Raw genomic sequence first — 27,744 nt, 5'->3', positions numbered from 1 at the left:
AAGCCAGCACAACCCTTTAAGGACTAAATAAGGACCAAAAGGCAAAGCTATTATTTTTATATGATTCTATGAACAGGATCAGCCTAAAATGCTCAAAAAACTGCTTCTCGGTGGTTGTCATCGTGCACAGTAACTGCATTTTCCTATGAGGCACTGCTGAGCAAGAGGGAGAAGAAGCAGAGCAGCCCCACTCCACCTGTGCCACCCAGTGTTAAGGAGCAGTACGAAAAGACTTACCTATGCGTTTGAAGCTGACCATCATCTTCCTTCCCTTAGTTTCCCTTCAAACTACCCTTACAGATTCACACTATGCTCAAGTCAACTCCAACTACATGCATCACTTACTAAGTCTCACTTCTCCCAAAGTGGTAGATGGGTCAGGGAAATTTTCTTTTCTCTTTTATAACCCTCCAGAGCCGTTGAGAGGCTGATGATGAAAATGATACGCAGCTCAATGCATTCAAGCACACCTCCAACATCTGTATGGAATACTTATTTTTCCCAGACAGATCATACTGCAACACAGTACAATGCAAGGGGCATGGTTTAGTGTTTGATAGGAATGGTTGGACTCGATGATCCGGTGGGTCTCTTCCAACCTGGTTATTCTATGATTCTATGATTCTATGATTAGGGTTAGTGTGATTAAAAAGAAAAGGCAATGCTGGAAAAGTGAACTGGTTAGCAATCTAAATGCAACAACAGGGATCCCTTACTCATCAAATATTTATTCATAATAGGCCAAGGATCTGCACTGATGTCACAGGAAGAAGGAAGCCAAGAGGCCGAAATACAGCTTTCCTTTGAAATTACACTAGTCTGCCTATATCTTCCTAATAGAAACAAGATGACAAATGACTCACTTCACAACAGAGTATTTCCTTACCCTTCTTTTACCAGGAGATTTAAGAATGCTTGATTGAACTGAATCTATTCAATTCAATTTCAAAACAATGAAATTGTGTTGATTAACAGTACCTTATTATTTTTACTATGATTTTTTTTATTGTGAATTACCAGAGAATCTGATTTCTTTGAAATTTAATATTTCAGCTAGTTTAAATGCTAGCAACCCAAAGGAGAAGGATAATCTAGGTATCTGTTCAGGAAGTAAATATTTCTGAAAGAGGGGTTTTAAAATCTGGCATTGCAAAGTGTAGCAAATTGATATAGGAGGACATTTAAATTAGAAAAATTCACACATGAAGGCATTATATTAAAATAGACAACATTTAAAAAACAGAAAATCTTGATCAGAAAATATGGTGGGTTCATTTCAATCTCATTTCATTCATTTCAAGTCTTTAAATTAAAACTGGATATTATTTAAAAGGCATATTCTTGTTTTACCAGAAACCATGTGATAGCATGCTATTTTTTGACTAGTAATATGTCTGAGATCTCTAGATGTTCAGAGCGGTCCAATTTGGCTTTACAAATCTACAACTCCATAAAAAATGGCATGTAATCTGCTTTTCCCTTCCCCCTTTCAATAAAAAGGGTGCAGGGGGATCCTTCTTAAAAACTGGGAAGTATTTCTGTAGTCCAGCCTTCATTCTGTTGAAGATTTTTCCCCAGATTGCCTCTTTCCCATTGATAAAGGCATCCCTTTATAGTCAACTGCTTCATAAAGAGACAACTTAGTTGGAATATGTAATAAGCTACTACCTCCACTTTCCTTTTAATGTTATTTCTAGAATTATTTCTTGTGGTATCTTTACACCCCAAATAATACATTGAAAACATTTTACAGAACCCTGGAATGCCTGGAGCAAGAAGCATGAAATGTACTAATCATACTCCCATTCATCACATCTTAGTCCTACTTCTGGTGACCATCCTTGCTCCAAACAGCATCCCACAATCTTCCTGTTACATCTGGTCCTTACCATTTACATGTGATTTACTCTCACATTTGTTAATGTACGTGAAATTATGCATCAACCAAGATGATGAAAAAGGTGAGATTCTGCCAGTGCATTACAACTACTTGTAACCAGTGATTTCATACATACACACATACATACATACATACATGTAAGAGATAAAATGCATAAAGACATGCATTGAGGAAACCATCAGCAGCAGACTACAGTTTTCCTTACCACTCACTTTAAAATACTCGTAAAATCTTTAGAAAAGTCTCATTTTTGAGACAGGGAAATTCTGCTGGTTACTTAAGTCTGCATTAGTGGGCTGTCATGGCATCTACACATTCACAAGCACATGTTCTTGCAAAATCGCCTTTACCAACATTCTGCACTATTCACCATGGAAATGACAAGTAATGATCAGATGGTGTATGCAGAGGACCCCAACCACCACCATTAAATCACCATAAACCTCCTTAGAGTGCACTGTGAAGGAAAACAATGACACAACAGATTCACCAGAGTACAGTACCTGGTCAGTAGCGGGAATTGATTCCCATCTACGCTTCAGCAAGTACAGAGATTTCCGGCTCATGATTTTGAATCTGCTCAAGAGGTTTTCCACACTCGAGAAAAAGGCTTCTTCCAAACCAGTGTCAAGAACCTTATTTCTGACTCCTGTGTTTCATTGCTGTAGATGACAGAGCTCCCCGATGTACACAAGTTCTTCCAAGCTGCAAGGTCGAGACCTGTTACACCCAAGCTCCTTCTGTTTCACTAAAGCATCTGTCTCCTTATAGTTCCACAACAAAAGGAATCAGGTGAGGTACTGAAAAGCCTAGCTTTCAGTGATGAATTACCTCGCAAAAGCATGAAGTAGGTAGACAACACCAGACGCACTCAATCTGAAAATAGCTGTTGCTTAGGAACTGGAGGGGTAAAATGCAGCACCTCAGATATATAATTGAGAGCTTTTATACTTAAAGAGAATTAAAAATGCTGGACCTCTGTGTTTCTCTCCTGATTAGCAAGCTTTTAGAATGTTGGAAGAGCGATTGCTCAATTCCACTGACTACTGGGGCTATGCCTGCATGTTCAGCAAGCCAAACGTATCAATGACAGAGCAACAAAACTCCCACACATTCAAGGTCCCTCCTAAAAACGTGTGCACAAAGCGTGCTGTGGCTTCTACCTGAAATATCTTGGAAGTATCAAGTATTATGTTTTAGTATCATAATTAAAATACAGTTTGATTGCTTTTTCTGCAGAGGGATAATATTCCAAGGATGAACTCTGCTAATCACATTTTCTTGCAGCATGTAATGATATTAGAAACGGTATGAATATTTTGCCCTCACATGAGTGAGATCATGTAGTTTTACAGCGTGAATGCACATCTTTGTGGGAGATTTCTTTAGGTGGGTTAAACATTCCTAAACATTTAGGAATTTCTTTAACTTGGAACTCAATGTCAAAGTTTCATTCTTAAATCTTAATCTGTATTAATTTAAAAAATTAAGCATGGAACATAATGGACACTTTGCACTTTCTGCATGATTTCAAATCCAGACAGCAAATTCTCTGCATGAAGCATTTACAGCAGGAAGTGTTAACTTTGGAGATTAAAAAAAAGAGGAAAAAAAATAAAAGCACTTGTAGCCAGGAACATACTGGTCTTTGTAAGGTAACCTATAATTTACTCTAATTAAAGCAGCCTTAATAGTATAATTATTCTAAAAGAAAATGGATCCTACAACATACACACATACATATACATATATATGTGTGTAATCTACAAAACAGTGATGTGGTGTTAGTGTGGAAGTCAGGAGCAAGTTAAATATTGTAAAGACAGCTTTTTACTTGTCTCATTTACATTCTATTGAATTGCAGATGCTTATAAGGAGACAAACTCCTGCAAACAGAAATTCCCATAAACCTCAGTGTATTTCATTTGACATCCTTCACTACCTGCTTCTACATCACTTTGCATTTAACTCCCACATGCAGAGAGGGAACATATTTTCCAAGTGGGTCACTAAGCATGACATGCACTGTAGTAGTTTCCTCTCACGTTTCAACACGTACCATAGAAAACCTACCAGTTCTTACAAAAAAAAAAAAGAAAAATCATAGCAGAGTTAGATTTTGTTTGATGAGTCTTGGAAGAATAATTTTATGAGTTTATAAGTGGATTTGGGGTTTATGTTATGCTAAACCAGTGGTTTCACTTCTTTTTCTCGCAATTGACATTGCTAACATTCGCACATGCAGGTGGTTTCCTAAGATCTATCTTCCCACTTTCTTCACTTTACTCCATAAGAATTAAAAGATCATGGAAGACTAACAAATTGGATCTTAATAATAGAAGCTTCAACCCCTTCCTTCCCTCTTGCAGCCTGCCTGGGCCAAGAGAGATCTCTTCTCCCAAGTCCCATTTCTGTGCTCTCCACAGACCTAGGGCAACACCATAAGCAACCTTGTAGCAGATCCTGCAGGAAACCGCCAGTCTATCTTTAAGCACATGATGTGTTAAATTTCAAGAAGTATACGCAACAGATAACTCACCTTAAACTGTAAGCAAGATATTGTTTAACAAATGGTACATTTATTAAGGACACAAACATCACACATAGAAAGAATAAAACCATTCTCAGTAAGATAGCAAAAATTTTTAAATTTATATAGAGTTATCTTCTCACAATTATCTCCTTCTCAACCTTTACTGAAACCCAGAGAACCTCATCTATATGTTTAGTAATGCGTTATCTCATTTTACCCAAGTACAACTTTCCCTAGCAGCACCCAATAAATGCTTTTACTTGAGTTCATATAAATAGACATTTGAGGCAACTGAGTTAATGCCCACAAGACCTCTTCCTCTGAAATTAGGTCATGCCACGTAAGCCCTCCTTATTCTCAGGAAGGGGTGAAAGAGAGAAACCAGGCAATATATTTATTTCTCTGCAATCTTCCTTGGGAGAAACTAGCCTCATGAGAACAAATAATTAAAAAAATTCTTCAGCAACTATTTCATCCTGTGAGTTCACTTTTTCAGGAAACACAAAAGGGATCTATTAAACAACACAAGTACAATTTCCTGCAGCAAGATACGTTTTTGATAGTCAACTTGTTCCATCTTACCTTTTAATTTAGAACTATCTGGACCAGATTGATACCATTTATCTTACACCTAAATACCTTTCTCTAAAGTTCCGGATTGGCTAGCTGTAAACCTTCAAAAATGTCTAGCTGCCAACAAAAATTCCTTCAAGCATGGAGGCACATAGCCAACAGGATGTATCAGGCATGAAGACTTAGAACTTAGGCCTCTGTCTCTGGTGCAATTCCATCACAGACTTCATGTGTACCCCAGCCAGCAGTTCCTAAATATTTTGCTGCCACAGGCAAAGCATCAGGACTGTAGGTTGTGGTTCAGAGCATATGAAAGTCTACCCATATTTTTATATGCATAGAAATTTAGATGAAGATTTGCAATAATGCTAGAAAAATTTAAGAAGTCTAAGTCAACTCAAGAGTCCATCAAGCGACTGCTTTCCTCTCAACAGCAGTTTAGAGGAATCCAATTTACCTTCCAGTCTTTGCACCAGAAGAACATATCATGATCAACTAACACATGAGATGAGGCAGGAGAGATTACGTACTGAACAGATTTCATCTTACATGGCAGGATTTCCCCAATTTCTGAAATTCCTCAGTTTCTACTGAGAAACTTAGAAAACTTCAGAAAAAATACGTAGAATTCTGCAAGAATAAGTTTATAAGAGTAAACCATAGTAAATTAATTTTGCATTAAAAATAGTAAATCTCGTCTTTTAAAACCAGCATCATCTTCCTGATTAATATATAATATTTTCTCATTAAATGCAAGTACACCAGTGATTTTTGCAAGCAGCATTATGAAGGTTAGGCTAGGAACTACCCTGCTGAGATTAAGGTTGCAAACATGTAGCTTCACAGCAGCAGAGCCCATTTATTACAGATTTAGACATAGATGTTTTTATTCATATAAAAATCCTTCACCTGAAGGGAAAACAATTCCAAAATACCAGAGTCCTAATAATGTATTTTTATAGTTTCAATACCAGATGGGAAAGACATCTTTACCCAAGAAGGAGAAATTCCTGAACATCAATATTGGTAGCAATGTCTCCTATGCAGCAACTGTAATTCTGTGGACTATTTAAAAATATATCAGCGTGATGTCATTAATACTCCTAGTATAACTTCCTACCAATGATATGTCAAGAGCAAAACAGTAGCAACACGTGGCTTTCCTGCACCTCCTCACACAGTTCTAACACCATCTTTATTAGTGAACAAGGTGAGAGGCCCATCGAAGTTTTACAAGTTTGCCAGCTTTAAAAAAACACCCACCACAAAAAACACGCACATTATCTGAAATCACATTCCTTTGATATCCTGATGGAGACAGCTAAGTAAGAAATACTTTCTCAATACATCTAATCCATCTTTCTGCCACTGAAAGAAACCTTCTGTGCATGACTCAGCTCTGTCTGCATCACTCATTTGCATCACGGCTCAAAAATTAAATTAATGAAAGCTGTCATGGTTTTATGCTTTTTTTCCATTGATTCAACATGCAAATATTAACAAAATGAACAACTTCATCAATCTCAGATGGAAAACTTGCTTGAATACCTCAAATTTACAAAAACCCCAAACCAAACACAGAATACTAAGCAACTGACCTGTGAGCCTCTGGGTCCTCGTTTGTGATCCCATTCAGAATGCCCCATTAGCTGAAAAATAAGGAAAAATAACGTAAGTAAAAAATCTCACTCATTAGCTTTAACTGAAGTATTCATGCTTTTACATCCATTAAAATTCTCTTTGAAAAAACAGATTTATATTTACAATTTATTTTACAGAAATTTTAGCTTCATAAGGAGGGTAAGAAGACTTTGCAGTTGTTACTATAACTTTGTACCTTTACTTTCAGAGCCAACACACATCTATCATCACAACACTGCTCATGCTAATAAAATTCCCACTGCTACAGATTCAGCTTTAGTCAAATATTTAGTACTTATCTATCTGATATATCAACAAGAAGATTATGAAAAGCAGGAGATATTTGATGAAACAGCGATATACATTTTACACCAGGCATGAAAGTTAATGATAGCTGTAATACTGCCTCACCACTGAATTATTTTCAACATAAAAAAGTAGAGGAACATCCTCTAAAGGAATACATGTTGGAGCCATTACACTGCAGAAGAAAGCAACGAAAGAAAGGGTTTAAAGATAATGGATTCTTGTGGAAATTAAGATTTGTGATGATATGCAGCTCCTCAAGTTAAAGAAAAGGCAAACATTAATTACATCCCAAATTCAACTCTCAAATCCTCTGTGCAACCCTACAGGAAATTGTGTTGCAAGACAAGTGGGAAGACATTGGATGGTGAAAATGGACTCCAGAAAAAATATTTTGTCTTCTCCCATCTTTTTTTCTATTGTACCTCACAATTGTCTGCTAACACAGGCACTCAGTCTCTTTCTTTAAGCAACATACAATTTGCATGCAGCAGCTCTTTTCATGTATGTCATGGTGGGTGACAAAGAAAGAGGTGAGAGAATACCCAGTAGGCTTTATTACTGCATTATGTATGCAAAGATTATGGGCAAATGTGGACTGCTGACAATAAAGCTATCTTCACACCTACCAAAAGAAACCTGGAAAGCACCAGGGAGTGCCCAGGAAAGGCTCCGGTGGAGCCGGAGCTGGCTGCTGCCACTGCTAATCCTGCCTCTGAGCGCTTGGCCAGCATGTATTACAGCCTGGGAGATGGCTTTTTTTTTTTTTTTCTACAGTTACTCAAGGATCTCTTCTGGGTAATGCTTTTTCTTATATAAGCCTAGCTTAATGCAAACATAAAAATATATGAATGAAAGATAGGAGGGTTAATGTGACATGTAAAGACTTAAAGTCACAAGCATTTTCTTCCTTTTTTCCCCCCCTTCACATTCTTTCCCAAAGGAAATGCCTTCTCTCAGATCAGAAATAGGCAACGAGATTTACAACCTGTGCTTATTGCAGAACACGCTTTTGAAACACTCATCTCAGGACAAGAGATGAAAACTACTTTGAAAAATGAAGAAAGACACATACATCTCGTATGAAATCTTTTATCTTCTCCATCAACTGTTTCTACTTATTCTTTTCTTTTCCAAGGGTCCCTTCATTTCTTTATTTCTTACAATTATCTGCCCCCATAACTGGAGACAAATCGCATATGCAGAGAGTTATCAAAGATCAAAAATCTCACACTATTTTTTTTACCTGATACAGCCTCAATACTGATACTCAATACAGCCTCAATACTGATACTCAATACAGCCCCTTCTTTTACTCAAATTATTTCCTTTTTCTGATTACTGTACGTGGAAACACTAGCTGTGCCAATTTCCCTGTTTGTTTGTCCATACTGTTAGGTTTGCTCATTACCATATGAAACTGAACTTTGCTGTTTAAGAAAGCTAGTCTCAGTAAATAACCAGTATGCAAAGGTAGTAGGAGATGCGTCTACCAAAGGTTAAGTGCTTCACAGAACTTCTGCTAAAACCCACATATCTGTGCTTCCTCCCTTGCTCCTGCCACTCTGGAGGAAGAAAATCTCTTCAGTTCTAACTTCTTAGCCCCTATGTCTTGTGGGGAAGTGGTGTACACTTTCTTAATTCACTTGGCTAAATAAAAAATAATATAGCAAGGGTCTGACAACCTGCAATTCCCAGCATGATAAGGCATATCTTTACCTACAGCTTCCTACTAGTGAAATTAGTATAAAAAATATGCCTGTTATTTCACAGTTATGAGAAAAGGATGAATGTTAAAGACCTGACTATGGTTACTGTGGTCCTCCAGGCTCTATAGACATTTGGCAGTGCATACTACACCCTCAAAACCAAGTGTAGCCTGAGAGGCCGCTGCCAGGCTTTTCATTCTGCTACCCTCAATGAATACACAGTTCACTGACAAGCAAACGGTTGCTTTACTATTGCCACCAAAAATAAGCAACACAGCTAAGAGTCAAGCTTGGAGTTATTATTCCCAATAGAGGAGGCACACTGAATGTAGCGATGCTCCCAGTCCAGCCAGTCCCAAGAAACCAGACTGATATATGCCAGGGGCGGTTACTTGTGAACACCACCAATCCTCAAGCGTTCATTCTTCAGGCATGGTTTGCTCACCCTGTTGCCTAGTTACTGTCTGGTGCTTCACATCTCCACACAGTTTTTCAGTCCCTGGAGTGCTCTCCTGTGTTTCTCCAGCCCCACAGCAAGCCCTGCTCTGCTCCACTGCCACTCCTCCTCCACAGCTTGCAGGTGTGTTTTGGCCCAAGTCCCTCATCTCTGGCCCTGCTCCTCTACCAGGTGTGGGTAATCCTGGGGTGCTCCACAGACTGAATATCGCAGCAGAAGCTAACATTCCACTGAAAAATTAGTCTGAAGGCTATAACAAGTACCCCTTGCTTCATTTCTCAGCATCCAACCACCAAAATCACTTACAGAAAAGAGGCCAAAATCACCAATGAGGTAACCAGTCATAAACGCATTGGAACGAACAGAGTGACCCCTTGCTTATTCTGGCACTGTTTTATTACCAAGCTCCTAACTCCTCATAGCGAATTACACAACCTGCATTTTATTTAATTTCCCTACAAATGTTCCTTTGTGGAACCAGCCGCTTTTGCTGATAGATCAATTGCCCCTAGTGTAAAACACCATTCAACACCATTGTCTTTCTCTTTGTATTTCATGTACTATGCCAGGATGCTGTACTAAGTTAACCCTGTGGTTATCACCTGGTAAAATGGTGAGCATGAGGAAGCAAAGGAAGAGGTCTAAGATAATAAGAGACCTTGCCAATTCTAGGTAGCTTTCAAGGATGGCAGTAAAATCATGACCCTATAAAGCCAACCTTTTCCTCTCATGTTTTTTATAACCTAAGAAATCTTACTCGGCTTTAAAATGTATTTCTTCTCAAAATCTAGAAAACAGTTTCCATCTCATTCTAGAATGTTCTTGGCATATCTACAAGGGTCCATAGTAACAAAGGAGTGAAGGAGGAAAAAATGAAATAAAAAATACATCACACTTACAAAAGGGCATCAAGTTTAAGATAGAAGACAGTAAACTAAACAAATAAACAGCCATAACAAGATCTCTGCCAAACTGACATTCTACAGAGGGATGATTGCCTCAGTATGACACCCTTTAGCTCAACAAGTCACACTGTGCTAGATTACTTCTGAAGCTGGGAAAGATTTTCTTTGACAGGACAAACTGTAAGTGCTGGAGTAGGATATGCAGGCAAGAAGGAAAGCAAGTGTGCCTGACCTATAAGGCTACACGGAAATCACAATTTCCACATACTTTATAGAAATCAAAAGATTAGGAGAACAGCATTTAACAAACAAAAACCAAATGAAAATGACACAATCAACCGACACTCAGAAACACAGAGAGTCTGCATAAATCTACTTGAATCTGAGTCAACCCTGAAATCAGAGAAAAAGAAAAATTACATTGTTTAATTGGTACGTGCATGAAAACAGAGATATGCACACAAAAAATCCATTTGGTAGCAATATTTACATCTATCACTAACAGAAGGGTTTGTTCCAGAATCCACCACCTTCTGTAAAAATTACTGTTAACTGATTTGGTCCAGAGGGACGGTAAACAGCCTCACACCATCCCATTACTTTTATTTATCATTCTTACTGACCAGGCTGCTGAGGCTGAGTGTACCAGCAGCAGAATTGCAGGGATAAAACCAAAATCAAACTCCCACACAGCTCATATGCTTGCAGTCTCTTTCAGAAGGAATGTACTTTACATTTCATCTAAAACTGTCCTGGAAACCTGGCTCTGATAGTTTTAACATTTAAAGATGAAGGTAGCTTTCAGCAACAATAACAACTCTTGCATGTTCAAGAATGCACAAAAACATGGGCTTTGCTGAAGTCAACTGGCTCACTCTACCCTACTGACTAGCAGGTCTATAGGGAAAACAGCCTCCCCAAACCCAGCTGAGTGTGGAAGAGGAAGTGGGCATGAAGAAGATCCTAATACCAAAATCACAATCCCAAAGAGAAGTGAAACATAGGGTGGTAGCCCATGCTCTAAAACTCAGGTTTTCACTATAAATGAAACTCAGAACTCTGCTCAAGCATTGGAACAGGCTGCATGGGGAAGTGTTAGAGTCAACATTCCTTGATGTGTTCAAAAAATGTGACATGATGCTTTGAGACACGGTTCAGTAGGCATGGTGATGGTGGGCTGACAGTTGGACTTGATCTTAGAGGTCTTTTCTAACCTTAATGATTCTATGAAACACTATGAAGGCTCTAGGCCTCATGGCTGTAAAACCAAGTTTTAAATGTAAACTGAATGTTCACTAATGCAATTATATTTGCAAAGGAGAAAGGAATAATATACATGACCGTCTGCATTAGATATCTGAGATACCCATACCAAAGCAGAAGACATTTAAAAATTATCTTCAGCTCTCACCTCTCCAAATGCAGTCTCTCCAATCTCCTATTGGGTGATTTAATTAAAGCCCCAGCATACGATTACATAATAATCTCAAATTTCATTAAAATTCATAAGTCACAAATCTGAGCCTCCTTAGTATTAGAGAACTGCAGGAAGATGTGACCCACACATACTGTAAAATATCTACATAAATAAAAAGACAGAAAGTAAAGAACAATAATTCAAACCTTATCAGCTGTTTCTAGGTCTTGTTTCCCCCCTTAAATAATCTTTTCTATCTTATGTTTTTGGTTTTGGCACCACTGAACCAGTAATATTGCTAACTACGCCACGGCTGACAAAAAACCCAAACCAACCCAAAAATACGACTCACAGAAATAGAAAAGGCATACTGTTATTCGAAGGACCTCTGCAACTGGGCACAAGTGAGAAAAACCTTCACTATTCGGAATAGAAGCAGTCCCACGTAGATTCTTAGGAAGGGGAAGGAGTCCTCTGTAGCAGAGTTCAACAGTATTTTGAAACCACAGGATTTCTTTTTTTTTAAGTAAATATAACACTCAGCACAGTTTCATTAGAAGGAATGAGGTAAGTACTTAAGAGGACCAAGAAGCAGTTATACTTAGTGTTTAATAAAGGACTTTAAATCAATTCAGAGCCTATGCTAATTCTATTCACATTACAGTCTTCTACTTTTGAATTTTATTTAGATATATATTTACATTTTTACAGTTATAAAAATAATTAGATGGTGATGACAAAGGTGAGTTAAATCACCCATAACTCACCAAAGATGGTAAATGGGATTCAAATAGACCAAAACAGAATTACATGGTCCAAATACACATGTTAGGACCTTGTCCCCACTCAATGGCTTCCTCCCTTGGACACTGAAGATTTCAGATCATGGCTGGACACCACATTTCCATTACAGTGAGCATGAGTCTCGCTCTCCTCTAGTGAATCACTGAAAGGTGAGCATAAAGCAAAGCACAGAAATGCTAGAGAAATTGCTCCTCTGCCCCATCTGTAATTGGGAAATAAACACTTAGCATTCAATATTCTTTATTGAACTGGCTGTGATACAAGAATAGGATACCCTGAGCATCCCCAAACAGCTGAGAACCTGTAAAAATGCCTTTTTGCCACTCGTGCAAGGATTTAGAGCATTTAGTAGCAGCAAAAATTAATTACCAAAGTGACTCTGAAAAGTTTTTTTGGGACAGGTGCCAGCAGTTTTAAAAGGGGTTTGTATTTGGGAATCAGTGTCCAGCAGAGGAACATCGAATCCATCTGGCACCTGGTTTCAACCTTCATCAAAATAGCAGAGCCTGTATTTAAACATAAGCATAACATCTTCCCTCTTTGGAAGAGATTTTGTTGAATGAGCATGTTGAGGATGTGGAACAGTGTCTGACTGTTAAGTTATTTGACACTGCATCCTTGCAGCTTGCACTGAATGGGACACAGTATGGTACATATTCTCTAACTGGATGGGTATTAGCTATGTTTCAGCATGGATCATATTTCCACTGGTAAAAAGAAACTGTTTGTTATCAGCATGTAGGCACAAAATGTTCCCGATACATTTCTTTTTTCAGTAACAAAAAGGCACAAATTATTTCCTTGATTGCATATTAGAAAAAACAGTTATTTTTACAAACATGCAGGAGTCAGGTCATATGGAAACTCACAGGGGTCTTTTGCACATGCTATTTTGAATAGGATTCCTTCTATTTGATATACTGTTCCCTGCATTTTCATGGTAATCAAGATAAACATGGTGACTGATGGACTTAGGGAGTGCAGTTTTGGTGTGGACACCACTAGTAAGAGAACCTAAGCAGGCTGTAGCTGCTGAGATTCAGCACTGCCAGATCCTGATAACATAATGGGCAGCAACTGCATGGCTGCGCTGACCACCTTCTCCATCAAATGGCACAGCTGCAGCTTGCCCTGTGGACATCGAAAGCGTCAGAGATGTCCTACTTGCTGTGTGGTAAGTGTAGTCATACACAGGCACGTGTAGGCTATGACACACAGATAGCAAATTGCTCCAGTATTTGGAAAAACAATTCCTCTTCCACAACCACTCGCCAACTTCCAGGGTCAGCTTAAAGTATGAGATGTCAGAGCTGTGCTATTAAGCCAGATACGTAAGCTGCATGCTCACCCCATCATGGCCTCTGGCTGTGCAATTAGAGGGGAGGAAACTCCCCACCCAAATGCTTCCAATGCACTGGAGCCCTGCAAATCATTAAGGTCAGACCCTGTTCTGGGACTGGTTAAATAAAAAAACCAACCCCCTCCACTATACTAAATGAACTAAATAAATAAATTGGGTGAGGTGGGGGATGTAAAATCTTTTCAGATGCTTCTGAATCAAATAAGTTGTTTCAAAGGTTTGTGGGCTGCTGGACAACAGCTGGAAGCAGAGATAAGATTTTAAAAGTGAGGCAGAAATGCTTTGCAACTTGGCATTGCTTTGAACTGGAGACAGAGGCATCAGGGTAAAACGATGGGTCTGGAGAGGAGTTGCAGTGAACTGTTTTCCTGCAGGCTGAGCCACATGCAGGGATGGAGTTAAGCCCTCTGAGGCCAGTACCCTGGTGAAGCTGGAAGCCCCAGATGGAGCTGCCTCCTTGACTCCTGTAGCCCTCTCTGTCTGGCAGGTCAAGCAATGAACAACAGCACTACCAGAAGCAGAAGAAAAACATATATATCAGCTAGATACTCTGTTGAGACAGTGCACGTGATGCTATGTGGCTGCAGAAGAAAGGACTGGAGAAAATAGGGCACTTGGTGAGGTAAGGCTGAGGGGAGGCAAATGGGTGCTGTGGCACGGGAGAACAACCTGAAAGGCACCAGCAGTGCCTGTCCCACAGGCACAGCGAAAAACCATCCCTAGCACTTAACCAGGGACTCAGCGCCAAAGGAATAAAAGGAATGAGATCATATCTGGCACTGGGTGAGACGGCAAGAAAGAGACTACATTTTTGAGGACTTTTCTCATGGCAGCATATGACCTTTAAGAATATTTCCAGACAATAAACTGCATCTGACTTCTTCAGGGATCCTGGCTCCCTTGCATGGGGGCAGGAGGCTTGAAGACATATGACACGGCAAACTGGCAGTGGTGGGTTCATGCGCAGCTGTCATGCCCCTTGCTCCATGCCACTTCTTGAAATGAGCAAGTTTAACCTTAGATAGTGTGAAAGTACTGTGAAATTAAAAAAAAAAAAAAAAAAGGAGGTGGGAAAAAGCAAAGGCAGGGGAATAACCACCTCCACACCCTGTATCTGGATTTATATAAATTTTTGTCGCAATTACTTAAACAGATGACAGTAGTAAAACAAAACCCTACAGGTTTCTATTATTTGTGGACCTACCACTGAATTTCTCAGGTGCTTATTAATCTTTCACACAACAAACAGGATTTTAAACTATGGGTTTTGGAAGCAGAGTTGTTGTAAAATACAGAAAAGGATTGAGTGTTTGTTTGTTTTAAAAGAAAAGCAACTCAGTCTTCATTGATCACCAAGGATGGATGCAGCAAAAAGAGCTACCTGCAAATGTGGAGAAGATATTTTTTAGCAAAGGCTTCCAGGTCTTATCTGGATTTCCAGAATAAATGAATAAAACAATTAAATTGATCATAAGTATATTTCTTATTCCCTTAAACTGATCTGGTGGATTAATAATAGGCGTGTTGATCTGGTGGACTAGCATTCAACAAGCAAAAGTGATCACCAAATTTTCCATGTATACAACTTCCCATTCAGAGCATAATCATGAAAACCAAAGCCCTAGAAAAAAAATATTCATACTGGTGAGATAAAAAAATGTAGGCACTGATACTCTGATAGCCTCCCACCTTAGCCCTGGCCATAATTTACAGATAGAAACCTTTAGAAGATGAATCCTTGGTATGGGGATGCCACGGCAACATAGTAATATCAAGACTCCTATAAGTAACAGAAAGCTGACAAAAGAACAAAAATGTATTATTAAAAAGTAGAAAATCACTATTTAAACCTTGCCTGCCATAGGAGACGCATTAAGTTCCTGGATTTCAAAGCTACAGAGTCAAGTCTATTCTGGTGTAATTAAGTTCCTAGAAAAAGTCAGAAAGCTTATTTACTTCTTTTCCATCGGGAATCATTAACTATGCATTGAGAACTCCAGTCACAATACCAGGCCTGGCACAGGCTTGATAATCTAGCTAAGCTCCTGCAACAGAAAAAGAGTCAGCATGGTCTGAAAGCACGTTTAGGTATATAAAGCCTATTTATTTATTTATTTATTTTAGGGGTCTAAAGACTTCTGCTGCAATGTACTACCAATGATGTTCTCTCTTCAGTCATAGTTTTGCTCTCTCTATCCACGTCTTTAGAGACTGTAGTTTCATATATGGTATTTACACTTTCTGCTGTTACTCAACACTTGAAGAAGACATGGTTTTTCAGGTGGTTAGCAGTGCATGGGAGGGTCTCTGCTTCCAAAGAAATTGGTTCCCTGAAAGTACAGGGGATATATTTTCACGAAGAAATTAAAAACCACACTGAAAGAGTGGGAAAAGTTTTAAGGGATTTTTTAGTCAAGCTCTGATTTTGGCTGAATCATCCACAATGCTAACACAAAACATGAAAGGTCACATGGAAGGCAACTTAGTACAATTAGTTTACTAAGTGCATTAATCTAACAGATGAGCACTCTCTGGTAGTCTGCAAAAAAAATCAGAATTTCCTAATTCAATTCCCAGTGCATAAGTGTCTACCTCACAGGAAAAAAAAACCCAAAACCAAAACCAGACAACAAAAAACACCCAAACCCCCCTAAACCTTGTCAAACTGACTGACTTACTAGCAGTCTCAGAAAAAAAAAAAATCTTAGGACTAAGTAAGCACGGAGGTTGCACCAGACTTTTAACCTTCAGAAGTGGGTCACAACACAGTACCATTGCCCTCAAAACCTGGAAATCGTGTAAGCAACAGAATCCAGTAGTTCGAAAATATCAGATCTCGTCTGCCACCATATGCACTTACTGAAAACCAAACTTTGCTTTTTTTAATGTGGCAACTTAATGTCCACGTGGTGTAAAACACAAAACACAATGATTACAGGAATTCACCCCTGGAAAGGCTAAAATACAGTGAGGCAAAAAGCCAGAAACATAATTTCTTGCAGTTTCAGCAGCTCATTTTCCTCAAACATATTAACTTTAATGGTAGCACGCTGAGGGACAGTAAGATTTAGTAATGAAAATATTAAGAATCTGAAAATTTGGCCTCGCTCAAGCTACTGCACAGAGCAGACTGACCCATAGGACTTTGTCCCACTACAAGAGCAGCACTGCATCTGGTCAGGTGAAGTCACGGCTTCCAGGCCTAGCCAGGAAAAGAAAAAAAGTATTGCTTTGCTAAAGCTCACTCCAGCCCAATGTCCACACAAACAAGCTACTTCTTTCATTATCACCCTATTTTCCTGGTTTTCAGGTTTCGTAATGCAGACAAATAGCACTGACATTTCAACAGCTATATTCCAGCTAGCAAATGTCCTAAAATTACGCTGTGGAGCCTGGTAGCTGACTCAATGTCAAAACTCAAAGTACATTCAGTTTAAACATACCCTTGGGGGGATTTTATACTAACTACTTTCTATTTCATACTATTCACTTTAAGCTCAACCAGCAATGCTTCATCACTCATCCAGGAAAACTCCTCTCTCTGCCACCCAATCTCAATCAACCTGCCAAATTAATTATCACCCAGCATTTGTCTATTGCTAAGAGGCGGGAGAAAAGCAAATGGATGAACACAGCAGTGACCCGAGCAAAAATGAATCCTCTGAAACAGAACTAATTAAATCAGTTCAGTGATCATCTTCTAGCATGATGCATTTCACCCACACCTTCCCCCTTCCCCAAGCAGCCCAGTTCCTGCATGTTCCCTAACAATCCTCAATAGCATTTGCATGGGGCTCACATGTCTATCCAGCAGCAAACTAGATACCTTTTCTACTTATCCTACTAACCTCATGGTTTAAATAAAGAAAAAAGCAACTGTCATAGCAAATTCACTATGATATTTTCACACTGACATTTACATGTAAATTCCTGGCCACAGAATATGTGTTTCAGCCAGACAGTGGTAGGATTTGATTATTACCTCAGATTTATGGGACCACAGGCACCAAAATTTGGTGCTTTGGTGGCTCTTCGAAACAAGCAGAGCTCAAAGTGCTGGCACAGAGTGGCTCCCCTTGTTGTACCCCAGTCAGGCCTTACAGCAGAGCTGGCAGTCCTAACATGTAGAGAAATTACAGAATCTGTGGATTTTAAATCACTGCCATGAGGCAGACACCAAACCTTGTGTGAACTGCATCCCCAGCCTTGCAAGTAAACGTGCACACGCAACCACAACCATGACCCTACTGACAGGAAGGGGACTAGTTCAAGGAAGCAACTTACACACACATTTTGGACTTCTCTGTTCTACAATTTCAAGTGACAGTTCAGTCAAAACCCATTAAAAAATATATTGGGTCCACAAATTTCCCCACCACTAGAAATGGCATCATTTTCATTGCAGTCATGCTGTTGGACAACGTGTGAAATTCTGTACCAGCTGATAACAGCATGGCCTTGCAGTGAGAATATTGAAAGCTAAAGGTGTAGGACTGCAACAGAAACACTGACCTCTCCTCTCTCAGTGCACTTCACTTTCCATTACCTTTCTCTTTACAGAGAACACATTTAGAGCAGAAAAGGGAAAGGCAACTCAAATAGGTCAGGAAATGCAGGGTGACAGGCTGGCTTGGAGAACAAAAAGACACTGAAGCAAGATCTGTCTTTATCAGAGAGTTCAAATATAAAGTCAATCCCACCTTGTATTTCTTGTATTTCACCCTAAATGATTTTTAATATGGTCAGTGCTTCCTTAGGCAGAAGGCACACCATGAACGGACATTAACACTGAAAAGTACTGAAATCTGGACGCCTGCACAGGATCCCTGACAAGTCAGGTAAAGTTTCAGATGCAGGAGCCCTGACAGTACCCTCTTCCATAATGATGCATAGGCACAGAACAACAACACACAGAGGCAGGACTCTGAGTAATCTCTAGGTAGGTGCCTACACAGGCAACAGTTTGTCATTCACACCCATCTGCTGCTCCAAATCACACACAGGCTATCACATGTGCTTTTCCCCATCTGGATTGCAGAGATGCTGGATATAAACAGGCAAAAGTCAGGAAGATGAATGCTGCGCCTGTACTGTTCAGGGGGAAATCAACAATCAGATTCACCCCCTCTAACAGAAGTAATTTCAGTGGAGATTTCTAGAAGTCAAAGTAAAAATGGATTTTTCACAATGGCTGCAGGTTTTTCCATGATTTGAAATCCTGTCTTTCAAATCAGTATGAGTCTTTAAAAGCTCTTCTTCTGAGATTTTATTTTTAAAGTAATAAAACCAAGCATGTTGTCTTAGAGGGATATCATATAATACATTCCCCTGCAACGTTGTGTGCCAACATTTAATTCCACATAGTCACCCAAGCCATATTTCCATAGCATCACAGTACTTCTAACAGCAAAACCAGAGCCCACAAAAGGTGCAGTCTCTACCATGGCGTAGATTATGCATAGAATATATGCCGTTTAGGGGTGTCATGGTGCAAACTAATATACTAGGTGGCATTTTAGAGTAAGAAGGAGAAAGGCAGTGCAGGACAGAGGGAAGATGACTCCATTCAGGAAGGGTGGACCTCAAAAGAGTGGGCTTGAGAGACATGTGGCTGCTCTGTCCCCTCTGTTTTAGGGCTCCAGCTTTGGTTCAGTCGAACTGAGTCACATGAAAGCTGCTGAAATATTCTTTGGCAGAAGAATCTTCCGTTGAAAATATGTCATTTCTGAAATTTCCTTTCTTTTATATAAGCAACTACTTCCCCCTCCACCATTAGTCCTTTTCTTTTTTTATTCTTTGCATAATCTAACTTTGCATGTTGCTGAAATACTTGACCAAAAAAAACTTGACCAAAAAAGCGATATTTCCTTTTCTTATGACAAGCTGTTCAGCACTCCCTTAGAAATAAGAGCTTTTCCTTCTATTAATCTCATTATGATGTCTTCAGCTCTCTCCGTGTTTCTGAAAAAGTAATTTAAGTTCCTTTTTCTTCTGTCCCAAATATTTTTCTTTCATCTTCTTATGTTCAAGTTGTGTAAAAATGCTATTTTGATTGAGCAGAGGCATTATTTTAGTAGACGCTAGTATACATCACTTTACCCTAACCAAGAGAGTCCAGATAGATGGAAAAGTATTTACATTTCTAACTACCAAAACAAAAAAAAGTGGGGCAGAAAACAAAATAGCACTGCTAGGTGCTAAACAGCTATGCAGATCTGGTCTTATGGCTATGCAAGAGAGATATCTAGATCTGTATTGATTACAGATAAAATCCTAGTGCCCTAATGCTAACATTTTCATCAATTCAGCATGGCCTGGATGTTGTCCTTTCATTTTCCTCTTAAACCTGGAAACCAACCTTTCCTTCTAGCAGACACAGTTAAACACAATTAGACTGAGTCTTTGTAGGACAGCTTGAGTCTCTCTCTCTGTTCTTATGTATCAGATGCACATCAGAGAAATCATAGTAGCAACCACTTCTAAAGCACTTATTTCCAGACCACCATACAAACTTGATAACTCAGACAAGACTTTCGTGAGAAAAAAAAATATTTTTCTCCATTTCACAGATGGAGAACTGAGGCACTTACCCAGCACAATACTGCAAAACTGGGAATAGAATCTAAATATCTTTAGTTCATGGGATCAGATCATAGACTTCATTTTGATCAACTATTTATGTTCACGTTCATTTTTGGGGAAGTTGAGGCCATACACCAGGGAACAGAATTATTCTCATTTTCAGCTGCCAGGAGATGTTATCACTGCTTCTGAAAACGAACTGTTCAGCCTTCTAAATAGTAAAAAGATGACAGGCTTCAAATATTTTATCAACAACCTTCTTTTTTAAGAAAGCATTAAAGTGAAACAGGAAAGATAGGAAACCTCAGAGGATCATAAATAGGAGAAGCTTTTTCCCTGATATCTGTGGCCAAACACCCAGGCATCCTGCAATCCTCTTCACTCAGTTAGAAAGACTTTAGCTAGAGACGATGACTTGAACAAAGTGAAAAAACAACAGCTGTGCCGCAGACCTGAACTGAACCTTCCCCGAGCTTTAAAGACATTGAGTCCACTTCAGCTCCACACATGGATGCAGACATGAACAGCAAGAAGAAGGGATGAAGAGCTGAAATGCCAGGAGGAAAGAAGTGTTCTCTTTAAGCTTCCTGTTTTATTCATCAAGATCAAGTGATTGAGATGCATGAGGCACCTCTGGCATGAACGTGTTCACCACAAGAGCTCTATGAATTGGACAGGATTTTTTTTCTTTTCCACAATTCCTTTCTCAGATAGAGAAATCATAGACAATTGCACTTTACCTAGTTTGATAGTATCGGGACCCATATTCCCACCAGTATGTCATCAGGAGATAAGAAGCTGCAGGCTGAATGTTGGGTGCCTGTGCCTGCATGCCTTTGGCCCTCTCAATGAGGCCCTTTATGAAAACAAAGTCTCCTTGAATGGGAACCAGGGCTATCAACAACCGAAGTTCAGGCAAGAGCATCAAATGCTTTATGAGCTTGAGGAAACTGCAGAAGAAAAAAAAGTAACTTCCCTTTTCATACCTAAATATAGAACATAAACAAAAATATATATCCTAAATATTTTTCCTAACTTAATACTTTGTTTCCCACACATCTGCTCCATTCTCTCCATTACTTACAGAGTGGTCCCGGAACCAGCATTTTCATTTGTTTTCAGAAAAAGACCAATCATGTTAAAACACCCCTGCTGGTTAAGGAGAAAGTCAGAAGGTTCGAGGTGGACTGATGAGCTGCCTATATGCAGCCAGTCCAGTGAGAGAAAATTCAGTACTTGACAAGAAGCCACACAAAAGTGAATATTCGTGGTGGAGAGAAAATGCCTTTCTCAGTGGCAGTCTGGAGGGCAACACTGAAGACGAGATGGCCGCAGAGGACCAAAGGAGCTCCCAGGTAACACTACACTAAAAGCTTATAATGCCACATTTTCTTGGTCTCATGACTAAAAGGCAGGGTTCAGCCTCCACATGTGTACTGCTACCAACATCTTCCATATTAAATACACAGAATCAAGAAATAAGTGAAAGGAAATACAGGTAGAGCCCCCCCCCCAGAATTAATGATAAGCTGAAACATAAGGAACCTTTCAAAACAACAGTACTAAGCACGCTTATTGTAACTTACAGAAGACATATATGCTGATTTTCTGCAGTTGTACAGATTATATCTAAAGTGACAATATTTTTCAGGGCATTTCAAGTTTTCATAGAAATTACAGTTCATAGAATCTGAACTGTAGGAAAAGAAAAAGGAAAGAAAAAGAAAAGAAGAAAAAAATTTCCTCTGTGAGAGATAAAAAGGCTTCTAACAACTGAGACTGCAAAGGGGTGGAGGTGGGGACACAGGATTAAACACAAGGACTGAAAACTGAGGATTCTTGGCTGATCTGTGATCTCCACAACGCAGAGGGCTGTGTCGGTGGGAAAGTTGCCGAAGGGCAAACCTCAGCTCTGCCTGATACCAAAAGCCAGCAGAGCAGATAGGGTAAAACATAATAAACAAGCTGGATCCTTCCACTCTGTGAGGAAGATGGGTAGGACAGAACAAAATGCCAAAACTAAAACAAGTGATTGCTAAAAATAACTTTATCTCTCCTTCTTTATCTCAAGGGCCAAATTATCTCAGTTGCTACATGAGAAGACTAGGCAATGCCAGCATCAGAAAGGTCAGAAAGCATGTGAAAATTTACCCAGTAGCTTATCCACTGCCTAAATATCTGCTATTGCAACAGTACAGATTAGCATGAAAATTCCTGCTGTCTTGCTGCACAAATATATGCTAAGTCTTTATTTGAAGAGCATGAGAGTAAAAAAATGCACTATATTGATACTACGTTTCTAATGTCATCGCACAGTAATACATGAGGGTTTTGGCTTACTTATTTTTACTTTATTCAATGAAATAGTCTTCTGATTACTTATAAAAAAGTGCTTTCAGATGGATATGGAGCATCATATAGAAGTACAGACTAATTCCTCATCCCCAGAATGCAAAGAGCCCCTGCAAAGAAGCAAATAACACAACCAGTTGACCTGACTGCAAGTATTAAAACCAAGTTTCTTCAGAACTGAAACATTTCACAAACGGAATTCACTAAAGATTTTGTTATGGTTGCAAGTACTGGAAGAGAGAAAATTATATTTATAAGACACCAGAACGTCCTGTTTCACTATCTAGGGACAACAGCATTTCAGTTTTCTTTTACTACAGTGTTGAAATTAAAATTTGAAAATTAAAAAAAAACCAAAAAACCAAAACCCAGGGAAAAAAATCCCACTATTGCTTCAAGCCCTTATGGGATTAGTAACCCAAAGCAACTTTTCTGCTGTTGTGGTACAGAAATTTCATTCATGGAATTTCTCAAAATTTTAAGGCTGCTTCTGCTTAGGAAAAAAAAAAATTAAAAAATTGCATTTGGAAATCTGGCCTTTAAGGCCTCCATAGTCCTCCTTGCAAATCTGGTCATTGAATGGCTCTTAATTTAGAAAGAGTGGCCAAATTTTCTGACCTTCAAGGCCAGTCAATCTTTCTAAGGTCAAGAGGCACGAGATGCATGCATGGGAGAGCACAAGCGAAAGGGAGCCAGGAGAGGTTCATAAGCAGGAGATGACAGCAGCTCAGCAGGCGGCCTGATGCCCCGCTGGGGGATGCCCCACAAGGTTGTGAGCGTTCAGGCTCTAGGAAGACTTATAGCACTGAAGCCTGGTTTCCTTCCTCCCCCAGCATTCAAGTAGCTCAGATGTCCTGGAGACAGGTTACACAGAAGCAAGTCAAGCTCTTTCTAAGCTGATCAAGAGCCATGGTTATGCCACTGTGAGTGACCAGCAGACTGGCTCCCTGGGTGCAGGGCGGTGAAGAAACACTTAGAGCAAAGCTGTAAGCACAAAGGACCCAGAAGATTTCACAGGATGTAGACGTCAGAGAGCAAAGACAGAATGAGGTCAGAGTCTGATCTACAACCCGGGAGCACAGCAAGCTATATCTAGGCCAACAATTTTCTGTAGTCTTATTAGTTAATGGGAGGCAAAGGGAGAAGAGAGAAAATCCTTGGAGCTCTTGAAAGCACCAAGTAATGTGTGCTTCAAAGCATGCTAGACCAGGAGTACAAACTTAAACCACTCTAAACTGTAGCACAAACATTTTGTCTTACCACCTGATGCTGCATGTCACACAGCCATGACAGAGTGCAAAATAACTTTGGAATTACAGCTATGTATCCTCCTATTTGTGATTCCCACCTTCCCAGCCATCTTCTGCCAGGGCAGTATCAGCTGCGTGTCCTCTGCACAGACTCACCTCTAGGGACTCAGATCTAAAACAGATTCCTTCCCTTTCATCTTCACAGCCGGGACAGGGCAGAAAGAATATAGCTGTGTTTATTCCTGTAGGAGCCTTTAAATTTCATTAGCATCTAAGTTAATTTCCTAGTAGGAGGAGGTTGGAAGCAGGATGTCAGCTTTCTTGGAAGGAAGAAGGAAAACATCCCAACCAAACAAAAAATCCAAACCAAAAATGTGCTAAGAACACGGCAAACAGATGGCTGGTTTTGTTTTGCTGTGTGAGGGGGAGTCATAGGTCCAGGATTTCACACCAGGGAGGAATTTAACTTTTAAAGATATCAGCAGAAAGCCTTTCTAATGCTGCTTATGTACTGACTTTGGGCCAAACATGTTCTGAGTACATCACACTGTTTTGATACCCGAGCTGTTCTGCTCAGTGCCAGCCCAGTCTTTGCAGCTGTGCATGCTTCACCTGGCTGGACACAACAACAGCTCTAATACAAATATGCAGATGAGTACCGCATTGTAAAGACTTGTCCAACAAAAATTCATGGGCTCCCTCTCTGTTAAAGGTGGAGCATGGGGATGAAGCTTTTAGGCAGGGAGGTAGAGCCACCAGGGAGGGAACACATTTCTTCTCCAGCTCATAATAAGAAGATGGAAAGACTTCTGACTCTCAAAGTATTAATTGACACATATCTTACAGATATCAATCTGTATTTAATCACAATGAAGGGTCTCTCTGCAGAAAGGGATGATTACTAAATAATACTTATGGAAAACCTTGGGTTCAACTCAGTCTCCATGATCCAAGAGGGATAACATTGGGCATGTCATGCCATGGTCAGCCTTTTGCTTTTGTTCCAAAGAAGGCAAGAAAATAGCAGGAGGGACAGGGTATACAGCTCACCTTTATGTCTAATTGATATACCTAACTGCTCAGCGAACAGGAAAGTATGCACTATTTGTTTTGTTTGTTTTTTAAAAGGCCACAGTGGTACCAAGGGATGCAAATTCCATCCCTAAATTGAGCAAGCAAGTGACAGTGATTAATTGGCCAATTTTAGCTGCTCCAGTCTTCATAAACACTCTCCTCTAATTGTCTCAAATCCCTGTGGGAACAACAGTAAGCAATAGCTTCACTTTAGAGAGCAGACCCATGGGACGAGCTGCACCGGGGCAGACTTAATTCATGATTTTTGTCAGATCCTGGCCTAGACCAGAAGAAAAACCCCGTCCCACTGACAGGATAGAAGCTAGCTTGAAGACAATAATGGCTCCTTAACAATGAGGAAAATTACTCTTAAGAAAAATTCCAAGAAACAATTGCACCATGACTCAGTTGTACACAGTCACCTGGTTGGTTCATGTCGTGCATTAGGCACTGCTCACGCTTCACATACCCAGTCACTCTGCCTTTCGTTCCGTGTGCTCCATTGCTTGCATAGGGTATCCCACTCACTTCAAGAGAATGAAGATGAAAAGCACCCTGTGTGTCACTTGTGATGCTCCAGAATTTGAAATAATATCCACAATAACTGAGCAACTTCATCAGCAAGCACAGAGGAAGAGAGTAGTCAATGCAGCTTGAAAAATAATAATTCCTTTGTCACTATACAGGCTGTTTCTACCACAGTGCATCAGGGAATGAAGCTAAAATACAATAACTTAATACAATAACTTAAATAAAATAACCAAAGTTATTTTGCTACCTAAAAAAAAATCATATTTTACTACTACAAAGTTATTTTTTATGACTAAAAATAGTTATTTTACTGCCTACAGGGAAGCTGGAGAGGGGCTCGTTATATGGGAGTGCAGTGATAGGACGAGGTGTAACAGTTTTTAAGAAGAAAAAGGGGAGATTTAGATTAGATGTTAGGAAGAAATGTTTTACTGTGAGGGTGGTGAGACACTGGAAGAGGCTGCCCAGGTAAGTTGTGCATGTCCAATGCCCAGAGGTGTTCAAGGTCAGGTTGGATGGGGCTTTGAGCAACCTGATGTAGTGGAAGCTGTGCCTGCCCCTGGCAGAAGGGTTGGAACTGATGATCTTTAAGGTCCCTTCCAACCCAAACCTTTCTATGATTCCATCAAGGATTCTTATCAACACAGGTATTATTTGCATTTCAGAAAGCTGTAGATTTAAGTATGGGAAGCTGAGATACGGTCAAGGTATTATAAGAGATTAATTCATATCTTGAGGAGTCAGGGAAAAAAGTGAATAAAAGAGCCCAGGCTTCTTTTTAGCTCTTGCTGGTTTTGGTTTGGCTTTTTTTGGTTTTTTTCTGTTTTTGTTTTTGTTTCGTTTGTTTGTTTTTCTTTTATTAACATGTCTCTTAAGTTATAACTATTGGTTTTTATGTTTTTCATCACACAGTACGCTGCCCAACAAACTTCTGACTGCTAAAAAAGTTGCACCAAGGTGGCCAAGTACTGGTGAAGAATTATTACAGCCCTAAGATGACACAGTCAGTACAGCACTAGCAGCTCAGCCTTCAGCAGCCAAAGAGTTGCTCTGTCACTGAATGCAGCTGCAAAAAGCCAGAAAAACAACTCACTGGATTTTAGAATATAAATTTCCCAATATAAGGGCTATGCTCTCACATTCTGCATATCATACAGGGGCCAGGAACATTGAAACAGTTCAAAGTAAAACCTTCCTGAAGCCAAAACTCAGTCTTACTCCAAGTTCTCTGGGGCAGAAGACAGTGTCTTTCTGTCCTGGTTTCATGCACCTTCTATAGAACGGGATCAGCTCTCCAACTGGAAATCCTAGGGGCTACTGCAAATAACAAACCTTCAAAACAGCAGTTACAGTCAACAAAAAAAATATCTCTTGCTACTACTGTAAATATGGATTTAACTAAAGAATTGGCCTGAAAGACTAATAAAGATCAAGGATGAACATTAAAGTAGCAATTACCACAGTAACGGATAGACCAAAAGCATGATTTCATAGCTCTTAAACCAGAGACTAGATGCCTACATCTAAGAAAAACTTATTATTAATATTGTAAGGCTGCACAGGAAAGAGGTTTTAAAAACACACTCAAATAGCAACCCTCCTTGAAAACAACCATGCTTATACTATCCTGTAATAATAAACTAACATAGGGAAAAGCAAGCAAGCAATCAAACTTGAACATCTACATGAGGTAAAAAAAAAAAAAAAAGAGAAACAAAAAAAGCTAGGCAACACTGAGTATACTCTGAGAATGTTCTCAAAAATAAAACTTCCTTCTCATAACAGAAACAATTGGTCCAGACAAACTAACTTCACTTTATATATGAAACAGATTAGATTCTAGGTAGTTGCAACAGAATGACTTCAGTCAGAGAAATGTAAGGAAAAAATAATATCAAGTTTCTGATTCTCAGACTACTCACACTAAGAGCTGATTAAGTTTTTTTTTAAAAAAAAAAAGTTAAACAACAACATGATGAAAAAAGAGGCCATGCCCCTGGCATTTGGTATTATAAACATAGGGAAGTGCCAGTATAAACCTTTATCAGAAGACTGGGTTCTTTGTCAAGCTATGCCTTTCTTCCAAAACACGCTTGCTGCCATATGTCTGCATCTCGCCAGCTGCAGACCTAATAAGAGACTTCTTATTCGTGCTGTATAATGTTTTACAGGTTTGCCACGGGGGTCACTCACTGTGAGTCATTTACGTCACAACCTGAACAGTCTGGGAGCTGAGGGGAGCCAAGAAATGTAGGCTGGCAGAGAGGAGAAAAGGGGGGTGAGAGGAAATGGCACATCAGGCTAAGAGCTCTGTGATTTTGTCTCTTCACAGGCATGCTGAAAAAGCTGA

At 39.5% G+C, this 27,744-nt stretch overlaps 1 protein-coding gene across 1 annotated transcript in view; it reads right to left on the bottom strand.

The window, feature by feature from the left end:
* PDE3A (phosphodiesterase 3A) overlaps positions 1 to 27,744 on the bottom strand; it is a 257,471-nt gene that overhangs the window by 92,997 nt on the left and 136,730 nt on the right. Inside the window, exon 2 of the mRNA XM_069862148.1 lies at positions 6,605 to 6,655. Coding sequence (XP_069718249.1) covers positions 6,605 to 6,655 — 51 coding nt within the window. The remainder of the gene's footprint in view (positions 1 to 6,604; positions 6,656 to 27,744) is intronic.

This window comes from Phaenicophaeus curvirostris, chromosome 1, assembly GCF_032191515.1.
Source record: "Phaenicophaeus curvirostris isolate KB17595 chromosome 1, BPBGC_Pcur_1.0, whole genome shotgun sequence".
NCBI lineage: Eukaryota > Metazoa > Chordata > Aves > Cuculiformes > Cuculidae > Phaenicophaeus > Phaenicophaeus curvirostris.
Note: the sequence above shows the minus strand (reverse complement) of the source record. Positions and strands in the feature narration are given on the sequence as shown.